Genomic DNA, 15,673 nt, shown 5'->3' with positions numbered 1-15,673 from the left:
AGTTGGTTTATTAAACATGCAGATGCTATTCATTAATGTCCAGCCTAACCTGAAGTCCACAATAAATAAAAGAAAACATGAAGTCCTCTAAATTTCTGGTCCTCTGTAAAACTCTACAGCACAATCCCCAAAAGACTGGTACTAATTTCTGTAAAAATGTTTTCATTTTTAACTTTTCTTTGCCCTACAAGATGGAATGGCCATGGTACAACAGATATAATTTAAAAGACATTTTAACATAGGAATTCATTCAACCAAATAATCTATCAACATGTTATTTATTGAGTGTGGAGCAAATCACTTGCATAATGTTGGAAGACAGATGATAATCCTGGCATTCTTACCGACTTGCCAAATGACTTTGTTTAATTACCTGAAATGCTAATATACCGATGACTCGGTCTACTAAAATAAAAGTTATATTATATTTGGAGCTATTTAAATTATAATTATTAAGTAAATATTTAGACATTAATTTGGATAAAAATGTTATATATGTGCAAAATTTCAGCTTTGTTTTTGAAATTCCATTCTTTAATTTCTGACATAGAGAAGAAATTGTTATGCTCCCAAGCAAAGAAGTGGTATAATTCTTTTCACATTTTGGTTTCTGCCACAGAACCATGTTAATGGAAGATATGTCTCTGCATTAGGAGTTTCTTCCTTTGACTGTAGTGCACTATATCTTAAGTGCTGTGAAGTGTTTCACAGAATAGTAATCATCTGATTTCCTATGTAAATTGGAGAATTTCTTAGAAACAAATAGTAGTTTATGGATGCTGAAAATCTATTAAATGAAACTACATAGAGATATGTGGATTATATACATATATATATTTCTCAAATAAATTCAGTTACCTAAAAATATCGAATTAAAATTGGCCTGATGAATAATGTGTTTATTATACATATCTAAATGTGAGAGAAGAGCAGAAAACTAAATTTTAAAAGCCTGAGGCAAACATTAAATTCAGAAATGTATTTTCCTAATTAGCAAATAAAACAGAACCCCTTGTGGATGCTCCGGTTTCTTGGCTCAATACCATGCAATATGAAGGCAAGTATTGAAGACTCCTGTAGCGAAAACAGGTCTCTGTGGGATTTGTTCTTTGTGTTTAATCCTACTGATCCTCAGTTGTCCTATTGAGATGTGTTAATGTGTGACTATACCTCATAAAAATAGTCTAATTCTTGCTTGTTTTTTTTTTAAGATTTTATTTATTTATTTGATAGACAAAGATCACAAGTAGGCAGAGAGGCAGGCAGAGAGAGAAAGAGGGGGAAGCAGGCTCCCCGCTGAGCAGAGAGCCCGATGTGGGGCTCGACCCCAGGACCCTGAGATCATGACCTGAGCGGAAGGCAGAGGCTTTAACCCACTGAGCCACCCAGGCGCCCCTAATTCTTGCTTGTAGATAAGTTTTTCCATCACGTCTTTCATCTAAAGATAAAAAGCATCCAGAAAAGCAAATAAATCTATGATTTCCCTTTAATAGATAATAAATAGGAGTGAAAAGCTTGTATGGGGCTACAGAGCTAACCAAAGGCAATGGGAGCCAGATACCAGAATCCTCTTTTCACTATCTATTTCTCATGATTGAGAAGCTTTCCTTTATAATTTAGTCATTTCTACTAGGTCAGTAACAAATTACTCAAAAATGTGAAGTTCAAGCTCGTTGTACATCATGTAATCCAGGCATCTATAAAACTAATTTCTTCTTCAGTAAAAGAAAAATTTAAACAGGAGTCTAAAAGACAGCATGTCAAAATAAAACTCCTTTTCTGAAAAGATGTTCAACTTTTTCTTCCATATGTATTAACAACTGATGATTGTTTTACTGAAAACAGTTAAAAGATCAGCTTAATTTGGGAAGAAACTTAAAAAAACAAAAACAAAAACAAGAAAAACAACAACAAAAAAACCCACCACTTTAGATCAGATTTTTCCCTACTTTTTTTTTTGTTTGTGTACATAATTATTAGTTGAAGTTTATAAACAAAATATTGAAATGAAATCAAAGGATGAGAGATCACTGCAACTTTGTCATGCTTTCTTGTACTTTAAATTACAACTCCTTTCTCCTCATTTCCCAGTATGGGAAAACATTCTGGAAGCTATATTTCCTGAAGAACCAGAAATCCCTGTTTTAGAGCTGAAATCATTAGGATCTTAGTGAAAACCTACAAACAGAAAGTAGGGTCAAATGTATCAAGGTGCTTGAAGAAAGACACATTTCTCCCTCTGGTCCCTGGCCTCACACTCATTTCTCTCAGTACCTCATATATTTTCTTCTCTGTATGGACTAACCACTGACTTCAAAGGAAAACCATGCAAGGAAAGGATTTGCAGGGTGTGGAAAGAAGCAGGAATCTGGCTCCACATATTCTGAGAAACCTACCCACATGATTAGTGATTAACAGCTTGAAGTGGCAAGATGTTAAGATGAAAGTACACAAATAATTAATGGAGGGAATGGTTGTGACTGGAGATTTTAGCCTTCCCAAAGACAAGAATCATAAATACTTAGTTCACAGTCTCATTGCTGTTATCTAGGGCTTGGATTTCCCAGTTGGTATTTGAGAAGTAAGCAAAATAATCCCCTCCAAAGAGGGATTATACAATGAAGTGTATTGAAGATGTATGTATAATGTATAATGAAGATGATACAATGAAGTGATAGTCAAGATGTGATTCAGGGCCTCCCTTCTTCATCTTAACTCAGCTTCCTTGTTCAGTCATTGTCACAGACATTTTTTCCTGATCTCTTCCCTCACCACCTGTTTCTGCCAACATCTCTCCCTCCATGCACCAACCAAAACAACCATGCTGAAGTACAACTTAAGTCAGGTCTCTTGTCTACTCTTAAGATTTCCAACTACTACCCAAGATGTTCAGAACAGGTTGGCACAATAGTCATGCTTATGCATGCAACCCTATCTCATTTTTCTAATCACAGGCCATACCGGTCAGGTGCTCAGTGCACCAGTCGCACATGGTTACCTGTCCTCATGCTTTTTACCTCTATGTCTTTGGCCACTTTGTGTTCCCCCAACTTCCATACTGACCATACTATTATCCATTTTTCCATATTCAATTTGGGTACCATATTTCCCCCAAATTTCTTAAGCTAGAAATGAACTCTAAACCATAGTACTATAGTATTTCTAACATGGAGATTTTCATATATTGCTTAGAAAAATGGATTTTTAAAAAGCAATTTCAGTTGATTTCACTGTTTCTGGCTTCAGTATAAATAAAAGGGCAAAAAAACAAAAACAAAAACAAAAAAACAGCACATATTGCCTTCTCATAGATTTGGGTAGGAATCTCAGCTCTATCTCTTTACCATAAGATAATTAAGGTTGTTAACCTCAATTTAACTTCAATTTCCCCATGTAAAATAAATTGAATACTGCAAATCTTATTAGAGTTAGATAATTTCTTTTTTAGGACATTGTCTATAATAGTTGCTTAACAAGTGTAGGTTTCTTTCTCATTTGTCCATCTTTATATTTCCACAGGTTCCTGGACATTAGATGCTTACTTAATGCTTCTTTTGGTACAGAGAATTGTGTATCTGTTTCCAGTGTAGGTGGAAGTGGATGGGGGTAATTCTATGTAGACCAGCTCCTCCTATAAGGATGGCTTGGATCCACTATTTGCATATTTCTTAAGAAACATTGCAATAAATGATCTCCATAATACATTCTGCTTATAATTGGTTGTCACCTCATTATAGTATCCACTACTTTTCTAACATTGTATTATTTTGCAATATGTACAAATGTAGACTCAGGATAAACCTAAAAGTATAACCAAAGCAATTAACAACAACAAAAAACCCTAAATGTTTAATGTTAGAGGATATAAAAAAGGACAAACTTTATATGTTCTAAGGACTATCCATGGTCTCCATTTTAGAGAATGTTATTAAAAAAAAAAATCTATCAAAATAAACTTGCCACCCAACCTAAGCCAGACCCTTTTTTGATGACAATTTTAGCATTATCCACTTCAGGAATTATTCACAGCATATCTGTAATTCCCAATTGGCCTTGCCTTGCCTGCCAGCACACTCTTGGGCTACATTCTCCCTATACTCAGGAAACGCTATCATTTCAACATTAGCCAAAGTGAAATATAATTACGAATGTATATCTCCTGCCAAAACTTCGTAATGCATGCCAAAAACAAATAGACGTTGTCTATGGTTGATCTACCGTTTGGGTTTTCCACATTGTGTTTCCTTTGCATTAGCAAGATGATTTCAGGTAACCGTAATATGCTTCAGACCATCACCATTTGAACCTTTAAAAATGAAAGCCCTCCAAATATTAGCCGTGATTTCAGTTTACACTCAAAATCCCCTAAAATCAGCAATGCCTTATGAGAGTTCATTTTAGCATGGCACACCTCAAGCATGATAACCTGCCTGATGGAACTAACTTCTTTTTCACCTCTTTGGAAATCGTACCTACTTGTTTTCAAACTGGTCCTTCCTGCACACTGTTGTTTTTCACAAGGACCACTCCACGAGATAGAAGAAGAAAGCCATGTGGGTCGAATGCTTTCCCCTATCATTTAGCAAATTCTCGATGTTTTCAACCAGGGTATTACATCAGAAACTGATCAGAGCTCTGATAAATTTCATATTTAGCTTATCTCCAAAGATATGGCCAGCCCTCTGGTTTGTATTATGAAAGGGCCATGTCTACCATGTGGGCATCTGTTCCATTCTTTTATTCCCTCGTGCCTACCCATGGTGCTCACTACCTTCTCCCACTGGCATCTCAGCCACTACAATGAGAGTACAAACAAATACAGATGTTTCCTCTTGCCCTGATAACAACAGAAAACTTCCCAAAGCGGCAAATGGAATCTCTACACTTCCAGGAAGGTAGTATGAACTCGCCAGCAGTTCCTTCCCAACCTGTATATTCGAGGGAGAAAATGGGAGACTGAAAGGAGCCGTTCGCCAGCTTTAATCAGAGTCACACAGTTTGTGCCTCCCTTGCACTGCAATTTCAGAGGGCAGGCATCCATACCCAGACAGAATGAGATCTCAGAAAAGAGGCTTTCTCTTTCATTTTTATGACGTGCATATCTCCAGAGTTTAACCTGCCTTCTCCAGATGAAAACCTGGATAAAGTCATCATTTAGCCCTGAAAGTTGACTGAGTGACACGGGGTAGAGGAATGTCATGGCAAATAATCCTCTGGAAAGAAGGGAGTCCCTGTTGTACTGACAGTCACTCTCCCCTCTTCAAGCCCAGACCTTCTGCTCAGCTTTAAACTTGTCCAAACCCAGCAAAATTTCAGCCAGCGTTAGCACTTCATTCCTGCCCCACAGTCCACAACCAGGAGGCTAAGGGGGAGCCTGGGCTGGGGTTGGGGAGAAGGACACATTCAGGGGATGTTAATTATCATTGTAAATGCTTTGCAAACAGAAGAAGAGAATATCAAAAGAAAGAGCCGAGATGTTTAAAAAAAAAAAAAAAAAACAACAACAACCCATGCCAAACACGGGGTTAAGAAAGGATGCTGAGGCAGGGGTGAAGAGGGTGTTAAGGAGAGGAGAGGTTAGCGGGAGAGAGTTAAAGGAAGACTAATAAGGAAGAAGAGAAGACTAACCTGCGTAGGGGATGGCGATGGGAAGCAGAAGGAGATGGAGGAGGACATGCTGCAGCAGCAGGACTGGCAGAAGTTTGGTCCCCCACATGGTGCTGCCGGACGCGCTGGCGGATCCCACTGGACGAGATGCCTGGCTGAGAGAAGCCTGTTCCGACTCAGTGCCTAAAAGAACCAGTCGGCTCTGAGCAGCTTTTTATTGCGATGAGCTAAGTTTGTTGTGTGATTAACTGGAAAGATCTAGGTCTGAACTCCCTCTTACGGTAAGAAACTGTTTAACAACAGCCCTTACTCTCTTCCACCCCCTTTCTCTCCTCACTAACTTCCCCCCACCTCCACCCAACAACACCAAAGAGATCCCAGGTCCCCGCCACCCGCCCCTCCAACTCTGCTTAGGAAAGAAACTTACAAAGAAAGGGTCACCTGGCCAGAGGCCAGCTCCATTTGGAATCTCGAGCTCCAGATCCCTGTGACTCCTATCCGAGTAGGGAAGGGAGGAGCAAGGCTCAGCCCAAGAGCTAAATCAAGGCACAGGCAGAGGACCAACTCGCTAAATTTAAACAGGAAAATACATGTGTTTACATGTCTCTTTGGGAAAAGAGGAAGGGGAAGCAGCAGCAGAAGAAAGCAAAGAGCTGCCTTTCAGTCAAATGTGCTTTAGCTAGCTTCTAATCTGTCTGGTTTCCCTGCTGGAGCAAAGTAGGGATTCAAAACACTGACACAGGTTCCCTGGAGTGGGAGAGACGGGGAGGGAGGAGGGAGGCAGGCGAGGAGGCAGAGCCAGGCAGGTCCAGCCCAGGTAAAAGGACCTTAAGTAAGAAAAGATGTGGTATTGTGGGGTAAAAATAAACAAGCAACAGACACCCACTGTGTCAGGTGAGAAAACTGCCCCAGCCCCAAATGCTCAGAGCAGGCAGCTTTTGGCAGCTACACTAACCTGTGCAAACAACACAAATGTACCTAAAGTGCATCAGAGCAACTTGCCTGATTTGGGATCCGTGATAAAATCTGGTCATGCTCTCTCTTAAAATAGCTAAGAGATTAGGATTATCTGCTGCCTGTCTCTGACAGATAAACGCAGCATGGACTATGTGTCCATATACCACACACACACACACGCACGCACGCACGCACGCACGCTCGTATGTCTGTACGATGCACGTACCTTCTAAGACTTTAACTGGAAATCTCTCAATCCATTTTAAGTCCTAAATAATGAAAGTGCCCCTCTTCTCCAGCTCCATCCCTCTGAATGCACCACTAGCCTCCCAAAATCTAAACAGAGAAATAGAGCGATTGCATGGGGAGAGTGGAAGGAGGTGGGGGGTGGGGAGACTCATGTCTGCAGAATCCGTGAGATCATGGCTCAAACCTCTCCTTTTACTGAGAGGATTGATTTATCTTTGCATCTCCAGGTGATGCTCTGACTACTTCAGGCAAGAGCTGACTTTATTTGGAATGGCTTTGGGGGGATAGTTTCCTGTGCATCTCCGAGATGGGCACAAATGGGAACCAGCTTTTCTGTTGACAGAGGAAGAGAAAGTGGGCATGATGTGAAAATGACTTTGGGGCAGTGTGCAGCTGCACAGAAGTGGTAGTGGGCAGAATTAATGCCATCCACACAGAACCGCCTTCCCTTCCAGTGCGGCTGTCATTCGTTCTCCTCCAACTCCACCCACTGCCCCCCCTCCAGAGAACACCCAAGTTTAGGATAGCAAGAGAAGCCTGGGATTAAGAAAATTACTTTTCAGTTATCTACTTTATAGTAACTTCTCTTACTGTAAATCCTTTTTAATCATTTTCTCCTTATAAAAACAAGACTGAGCAAACTGAAAAATCATTTGGCAGCCTCTCCCTGGTATCCCAAATATCCATGTTACTGTCTTTTTTGCTTTCTGATAGGCTTTTGGAAAATCTCAGTTTCAGTGTATTGCCTGGCCATGATCCTGAAATGCCCCACAGCATGTCTTGTGCTCCATTAGGGATTCAAACTCTTTTTTAAAGAAGCTAGATTTTTCTAGAAGTAAATACTCGTAGTAAAGAATTAAGGAGACCAGTCTTTGTTTTTTGTTTTTTGTTTTTGTTTTCTCTCTCTCTCTCTCTCTCACAGAAAGCAGAATCAGGGCTCTAAGCATGATTGCAATTATCATTATAGGCTTGGAGCAAAAGCCATCTTGGATAAGAGATTTAGAGCACCACAAGGAAGTTGAATAAACTTATTTAATAGGTCACACATTTTCACAATTTTTATTGTCACACTAAATACAATAAACATGTAAACCTATCTATAATTGTATGTTTATATTTCTCTTTTGACAGGTTATTTGGTTTCTCTGTGTTCAAATGATAGCTAATATGTGTTGAACTTTTAGTATATGCCGGCATTGGGTCCAATGCTCTTTAAAATTTGTCTTATTTAATCCTTACAATAAACTCATAAATAGAAAGAATTATTATAATTCCTATTTTATAGCTGAGAAAATTTAGGTAAATTATTTCTCTCCTAAAATAACTTCGAAAAGATCCCAAAGGAATAAAGATCCAGGTATGAGACTCAAAGAGTTGGTCATAGCCCATAGAATGAAAAAATTTCTGTAAGCCCATGAGAAGAACTACCTGTCTTTTGTTTAAGATTATAATCTCCAAAATTAGCCCAGGATGGACCATATAAGAAATGCTCGGTAATAAGCTACAAAATAAACCAATATATAAATAACTTAAAATCTCCCTAAACTATAAAGAAACATGCACATGTAATAAATTATTAGTTGTGCTATTATTTCACTTTGTCCTGGTAACACATTCCCTTTGTTCTTTCTAAGTTATCGTAATGATGATTTGCCCATCCCTTGCTCTCACCTTTATGCTCTTTAAGTGTTAAACTGTTTGCAAAAGTCCCCCAAAATGTGTCTGAAAATTTTTTGATAAAATAGAGAATCTTGTAAGGAGAATTTTTTTTTTAAAGATTTTATTTATTTATTTGTCAGAGAGAGAGAGTGAGAGCAAGCACAGGCAGACAGAGTGGCAGGCAGAGTCAGAGGGAGAAGCAGGCTCCCTGCGGAGCAAGGAGCCTGATGTGGGACTCGATCCCATGACGCTGGGAGGATGACCTGAGCTGAAGGCAGCTGCTTAACCAACTGAGCCACCCAGGTGTCCCTTGTAAGGAGAATTTTTAATTGCTACACCCTGTGTAATTACTTAAACGCAAGTTGAATAATCATTGCCAATATTATATCACTTTAAATTGATGATAACTTTGAAGTCTCCAGTAAGCCATATAAACTAGATGGATTGATAGGGAAAAATGTACATTATTATACTTGCTGTTTTAAAAAGTTGCCCACGGTTTTAAAAAATTATAGTTTCAAAAGCCCCAAGTTTTCAAGCACAAGTGATATTGGCATTTGTACATGGGGAAGAAGCTGATGTGCCTTTGTGCTTTGCAGACCACGGATGAGTTCTGTGCTCTTGGACAAGTCATTTCATTTTAATAAATCACTTAACAGTGACTGGCACGTGCATGGTGCCATTCTGTTTGGTGCCTCTACTCTTAGACCCAGTTTAGTCAGATCCCTAGTTCCAGGTGCCACTAATTGAGAAAATTAATTAAGCTCCTTAAGCTCTGTTTCCCTTCCACTAAAATGGGACACTATGTGCCAGGTACTGTGCTAAAAATCTCACAGGTATTATCTCACCTACCAATCCTCCTACCTGGGCGGGGGGGAGATATGTATATCTAACAGGTATGTATTTCTTTTTCCTTTTTTAAAGATTTATTTATTTATTTATTTGACAGACAGAGATCACAAGTAGGCAGAGAGGCAGGCAGAGAGAGAGGAGGAAGCAGACTCTCCACTGAGCAGAGAGCCCATCATGGGGCTCGATCCCAGGACCCTGAGATCATGACCCGAGCGGAAGGCAGAGGCTTAACCTGCTGAGCCATCCAGGTGCCCCCAGGTATGTATTTCTATTGCCACTGACTTATAAGTAAGGAAACTGAGATTTGGAGGTGGTATGTAACTAGCATTCGGTTAAACTGTTAATAAAGCGTGACTTGAAGCCACAGCTGTCCAGGTATAAGTCGCCACATTGACAGAAATCCAGATTGAGAGATTTCCAACATCCTTCCCAGCTTGAAAATGTGATTATTCTACTGAATTCTTTAAGAGTCACCATACTTTTATACAATTCTTATCTCCCACATCAGAGAAAGAGGCACCTGTGTAATTTTTGGTGCTGCTTATCTTTCCCATGCAACCATATTTTCTTATTCTTTCCTTCCTTATTTGTTACACCCTCTAATTGGTGATTTGTCATCTATAGGACTCACCACTGAAGAATTCGTGTTGACTAACTTTAATGTAGGAAAGTACTGCGAAATTCATCGTAATTTGTATTAATTTTCTTTATATAATACGGTTCATTTCAGAGCACGTATATAAAATGTTGGTCAACACATTAATTCACCTTAGCCTAAATCCAAGGGGCAATCATCTGAACGTTTGTGTTCCCCCAAAGTGCAAATACTGAAATCCTAACCCCCAGAGATAATAGTATGAGGAGGCAGGGGCCTCGGGTGAAATCCTCATGAACAGGATTAGTGCCCGTAAAAAGACACTCCAGAGAGATCTCTTGCTTCTTCCACCTTATGAGGGCACAACAAAGCACCATCTGCGAACTAGAAAGCAGGCCCTCACAAGACCGAATCTGCTGGTGCCCTGATCTTGAACTTTCAGCTTCCAGAACTATAGGAAATAAATTTCTGTTGTTTGTAAACCAGCCACTCTGTAGCATTTTGTTATAGCAACTAAGGACTAGGAGCTCCTCATGAAAAAGGAATATACACTCCAGGGACAGAAAATGGGTATTGGGTAATTGCTACACAGAAAACAAAATTTAAAAGTGTGTCTAATGCCTAACACTGAGTAGTAGTTCAACTAAAATGTTGGATCAGATAGATAACATTTTTAAATATATGAAGTGGAATCAAAAATCAGAGTGATACAAGCAGGTGTGATGGCATATTTAATTGAAGAGTAGGTACAGTGATCACACAAAAGCCTACATTTGTACTGTCAGCCTGATGGCCTCAAGGCATTTATGCTTTCATAAATTCCAATTGAAATTAAGTAAAACTAAAACTGAACTTTAAAGTTGCGCTTTGGGGGCACCTGGGTGGCTCGGTGGGTTGAGCCTCTGCCTTCGGCTCAGGTCATGATTCCAGGGTCCTGGGATCGAGTCCCACATTGGGCTCTCTGCTCAATGGGGAACCTGCTTCTCTGTCTCTCTCTGCCTACCTCTCTGCCTACTTGTGATCTCTGTCTGTCAAATAAATAAATAAAATCTTTAAAAAAATAAAATAAAAAAAAAATAAAGTTGTGCTTTGCTCCAAATACTCAGTAGCTAAATGTGTCTGGCCACCAGTTCTCCTGGTGGACGATGCAGATAGAGACTTTCATCATTGCCAAGAGTTCTATTAGATAATGTTGCTCCAGTCTAAGATGGTTAATATAAATGTCATCTAAATGTGATTACAGGCTCAAGGAGAGGGGCATGGCAAGGCAATGTTAATGATAAAAGAGGATACCAAAGAGTAATCTGTATACTGGTGACATTTCATCTGAAGGTCCCCCCTTTCTCTCCACTCCTGCTTCACACAGTTTGAACATGCCTAACAGGACTTCAGTTCCTTTGTCTTCTGAACATAGAGTAACAATGACTGAAGACAGCTCTTTGTTGAAGGATGACTCCAGCACATAGTATGGACACATGCACAGAGAAATTGGCCATGAGAGAAACTTTTTAAAATAGGGATTTTTAACAAAACTTCTGTCTTCTAAGGAATCAGATGCAATCTATACTTTCGAGTAAAGGGTCCTGGGAATGTGGCACTTCTTTGCCTATAACATTAAAAAGAAAAAAAGAAAAGAAAAGAAAAAGACCTGACTGAAAACAATAGACAGGACTTAAAGATGAATTATAGGCATAATGTAAAGTTGTTGTTTTTTTTTTAATTCAACATGGATTAACCACTAAAAAGACTCTAAAGTTTACTCAAGCAAATCATAGACTCATCCACTCACTCATGACTTTTGCCACACTCCCAGGAAATCTGTTGCAGAGTTTGTGGTGAGACCACAAAGCAACATCCAGGGAAGCGACAGTAACAGTTAAGAGTATGTCATCACAAGGTAGGAATTGTCAAGTGAGTTAAAAAGCAGGGTTATCGGGTGCCTGGGTGGCTCAGTTGGTTAAGTGACTGCCTTCAGCTCAGGTCATGATCCTGGAGTCCTAGGATGGAGTCCCACATCAAGCTCTCAGCTCCATGGGGAGTCTGCATCCCCCTCTGACCTCACCTCTCATGCTCTCTCACTCTGTCTCTCTTTCTCTCTCTCAAATAAATAAAAATCTTTTAAAAAGCAGGGTTATCTTTCTTCTAGAAATATGTCATATCCACTTCAACAGAAATCAGCATTTTTTCCTTGTTGTTCACTCGTGTTTATAAAGCAGTAGCATGACACATATTAAAAGAAATTCTCCGAAAATCAAAAGGACAGTCCTAACTAGAACTGTTTCTTGCCTTTTGGGAGTAGAGAAGATAGGCGTTGAGAACACCAGGAAATCTGAGCTAAAACTAAACTCTATGATGCTGCCTTTCGGTTTTCTTTTCTGAGCCACGAGGGGCCATTCTCTGAATCCAGGGGGCCTAGTTAACTAACACTCATCACTTTGTGCTTAGAGGCCAGCTTTTATGTATTTCCAGGTGTTGGCTGCTTTGTTAAATCTGCAGTGCCCCCAAACTTATAAAGCCCAAGCATTCCACACCTGGTATGCTGGGCACTGGCATATTAGTAAAATGTATGAACTTGGGGAATCGATATCTTTTTTTCTGAGTTGAAAATCCAACAAGGATAAAATCATTAGTGTAAGAAAAATGAAATATTCATGATGTGACCCTTTTCAAAGCAACTGTTTAATCCATTCATTGAGCATCTTAAAAGCCACATAATAAAAGTGAGGTTTCCCTTTTATTATATGTACATGTTGCATGTTTATTGTGGTCTTGGGGATATCTGAGGGCAACTCCATTTACCAGATGGCACTCAACACCAGGAATTACATTTCAAACTTGAGAGAAAAAGGCTTCACCTGGTAAGGCACTGCTTTTGTGTGAATGTGTATGTCTATATATGCGTAGGGGTGTGTGTGGGGGGAGGGTTCTTTATAATATACTATACTATGTAGCATCTGGTGTATTGGACCTACTCATGAATTACTTAAAGAGCTATTTAATGCTATGATATCATTGTCCCATATAACATAAGGACTTGGTAATTTTTTTGAAATGACTAAATTTATATCTAGTTTATTTGTTAAAAGACCGTATGGTTTAGGTTTTTTTGTTTGTTTGTTTGTTTTCTTTTAAATCTTACACTTAAATTCCTAATCTGTGAGCCTGGGACTTCTCATTCTAAATGGTGCGGTACTTGGCAGATCTCTCGAGTTTGGGTGTCTTTGTACTCACTGGACTCCTGAGACGTTATAGAGCTAAGGGACTCTCAGATCCACCAGAAACATCACTGTTTTCTAGCCATGTAATGTTGAATATGAGGAGGCAAATTACGGCTCTTGAAACTATCTATATTCCTTAATTAATCTTGCTATACTTATATGCTTTTATAATTCACAATAATGTTAGGGAAAAAATAGCAAAGTTATGGAAAGTGCCAAGCTTAAAGGACAGATGAAGTATGTTGCTCAATGTTTTAACCTAATTCTGAAAAAAGAGAGAAAAATGAACTCTAGAATGAACGAAATGTTCTCACCCGGCAACTCTAAAACAGAATTATACCTCGTATATTGACTAGGTGATGACATTTAGCAGAACACCCACAATGAAGAACACCAGATTATAACTATCTCAAACTTATTTTTTTCTTTGCCCTGATAAAAGAAAAAAAATGTTCCTAGAGTTTTCTGAATCTCTTTCACATGCTTCATTTACTTATTTATTTATTTTTATGAGTAAAAGAGGTTACAGCCTTCTCTTCTAAAAGTAAATAAAATAATTTCTTTAGCTACCTCTGTCCACCCCCAAGAGAACATACTTATTCTAGCATTTCTTAGTTTAAAGTCATACTAACATTTTTTCCAGGTTTGTTTTTGTTTTTTGTTTTTTGTTTGTTTGTTTGTTTGTTTTACTTTCCTCAGAAACAAATTTCCACCTCCCCAAAGGGCTACATGCCTTGTGGTTACTCAGCAGCATCCCAAGAGTTACTTATCAGAAGAAAACATTGTGTCTTGCTTAATTTTTAATTCAGGATTTTTGTACAATATGTAGCTTTAATGCCCTGTGATTTAACATTTCTTCTTATGAATTTATTTAATTTTCTCATGTATATAAAAAGATAAAGTCAAGACCCACTGCTTCAAACCCTAAATAAACCACTGACTAACTGAGAAAACCTGAACAAATTAATTCACTTTACTCCTCTGAAAAATGATTATAACAAAGGTGTGACAGTGACTTATAATTATGTTTATTTTATAATAATCAGTTATGGTAATGGTGGTTAATAGTCATACAAACAAAGCATGTGGGAAATATTTAGGAACATAATACAATTTTTGTTATTAATATTCTTATTGGTACTGAAATATTTAAGATACTCTTTTGGTCATTAATATCTCAAACAGAAAATACCTAAAGTAAAAATGCAAAGTGATGACATGCTTTTGGCGTAATGATATTAGGAAACCCCCTAGTGTTTAACAGCTATTTAATCTAAAATTCTATTGTTATTTTACAATAAATTTTGAGTGACACTAACTATGAATTTAAATTTCCAGATGCATCACTGTATTAACTAATCTAGAGAGGCAGAAAAAGTCACAGAATTCCATGTGATAAAATATTGCTAGTGAAAAATTGTATATAAATAAAACTTTGATATTTTAAAATGTAAAAATTTGGGGCATGCTTAACTTCGCATTGGCATCTTGCCTGGCTTCATGCCATTACAATAATTTTCTTGAAGTTACATAGGGGAAATACAACATCCAGAAACTCATTTGTGGGCTTTTTTCCATTAAATCAGTTAAAAAGAAGACCAAGTATTGACATGCTTCATCCAAAAAAATCCTTATTGACTCAATTTCTCAATAATAAAATATTAACTTTTTCTTATATCCAAATAATTCAAGCTAATTCCTCATTTTACATTCAAGTCTTTAAAGTAAACAATTAAAGATACTGTCCACCTTGCAGTTTATAGCAAGCGGTGTCTAGAACATCTTACTATTAAAAGTAGGATCTGGGTAGGCTTTATTAATTTTCCCCTAATATACCCAAAATGTGTGATGTTTGTTTTTAAGCAATATGACAAGATAGTAGCAAATTTACCATTTAATTTTATGCACATAAACACACATATACATATACACACATATGAATCATAAATAAAATCTTTTTATCAAAACCACCCCAAGCTACTCTTAAGAACACCAGTTTACCAGCTGTGGACTGTTAGATTTTTAAGTCACCCAAAGTCTGTCAATTTACAAAAGAAGAAATTGAAACTGAAAATAAAAATCTACTTTTCTAGAACTCTCAAAGACCCCTATTCTCTGACACACATCTTTAGACATTGATTTAAGACAAAACCCAAGATCCATGTCCATTGATGCTCTAATGAAATTGATTTCAGCTCTAAGAAATACCATCTTAATAATATATCATTTTTCATAACAAAATTTAGGAGCTATTAACATGCATTGACATTAGCATTTATTATTGATAGTTAAAACAACACCCAAGAATATATTTATGAAGATATACTAAAATAAATTCTAAATTGATAAATTGAGAATAAAATAAATTCTAAATTGACTTGGAATCTTTTGACTTCAAACAATTAGATATTTCTGTAATCATACCCAAGCTCTGTAAATTTATGTACAAGTGCTGTGTATTTCCTAAATACACTTCCCTTATATCTTAAATGCATTGCTTTATGTATCTTTCTATTCATTCATTGATTCAAAACAT

The 15,673-nt window shown here is 37.8% G+C and overlaps 1 protein-coding gene across 4 annotated transcripts in view; it reads right to left on the bottom strand.

Annotated features, from left to right (window-relative positions):
* Positions 1-6,855, bottom strand: part of HGF (hepatocyte growth factor) — a 102,449-nt gene extending 95,594 nt beyond the window's left edge. For 2 of the 4 annotated variants that reach the window (XM_032304977.1, XM_032304976.1), the window contains exon 1: positions 5,629-5,977. In XM_032304977.1, the coding sequence (XP_032160868.1) occupies positions 5,629-5,716 (88 nt within the window). In that variant the 5' untranslated portion in view covers positions 5,717-5,977. Of the gene's footprint in view, positions 1-5,628; positions 5,978-6,034; positions 6,198-6,790 lie in introns of those variants that run through there. The other 2 variants (XM_032304975.1, XM_032304974.1) reach the window with 2 other exon arrangements.
* Positions 6,856-15,673: the final 8,818 nt, after the last annotated feature.

This window comes from Mustela erminea, chromosome 11 (genome assembly GCF_009829155.1).
Source record: "Mustela erminea isolate mMusErm1 chromosome 11, mMusErm1.Pri, whole genome shotgun sequence".
In the NCBI taxonomy this organism is placed as follows: domain Eukaryota; kingdom Metazoa; phylum Chordata; class Mammalia; order Carnivora; family Mustelidae; genus Mustela; species Mustela erminea.
This window is presented reverse-complemented; position numbering and strand designations above follow the sequence as displayed.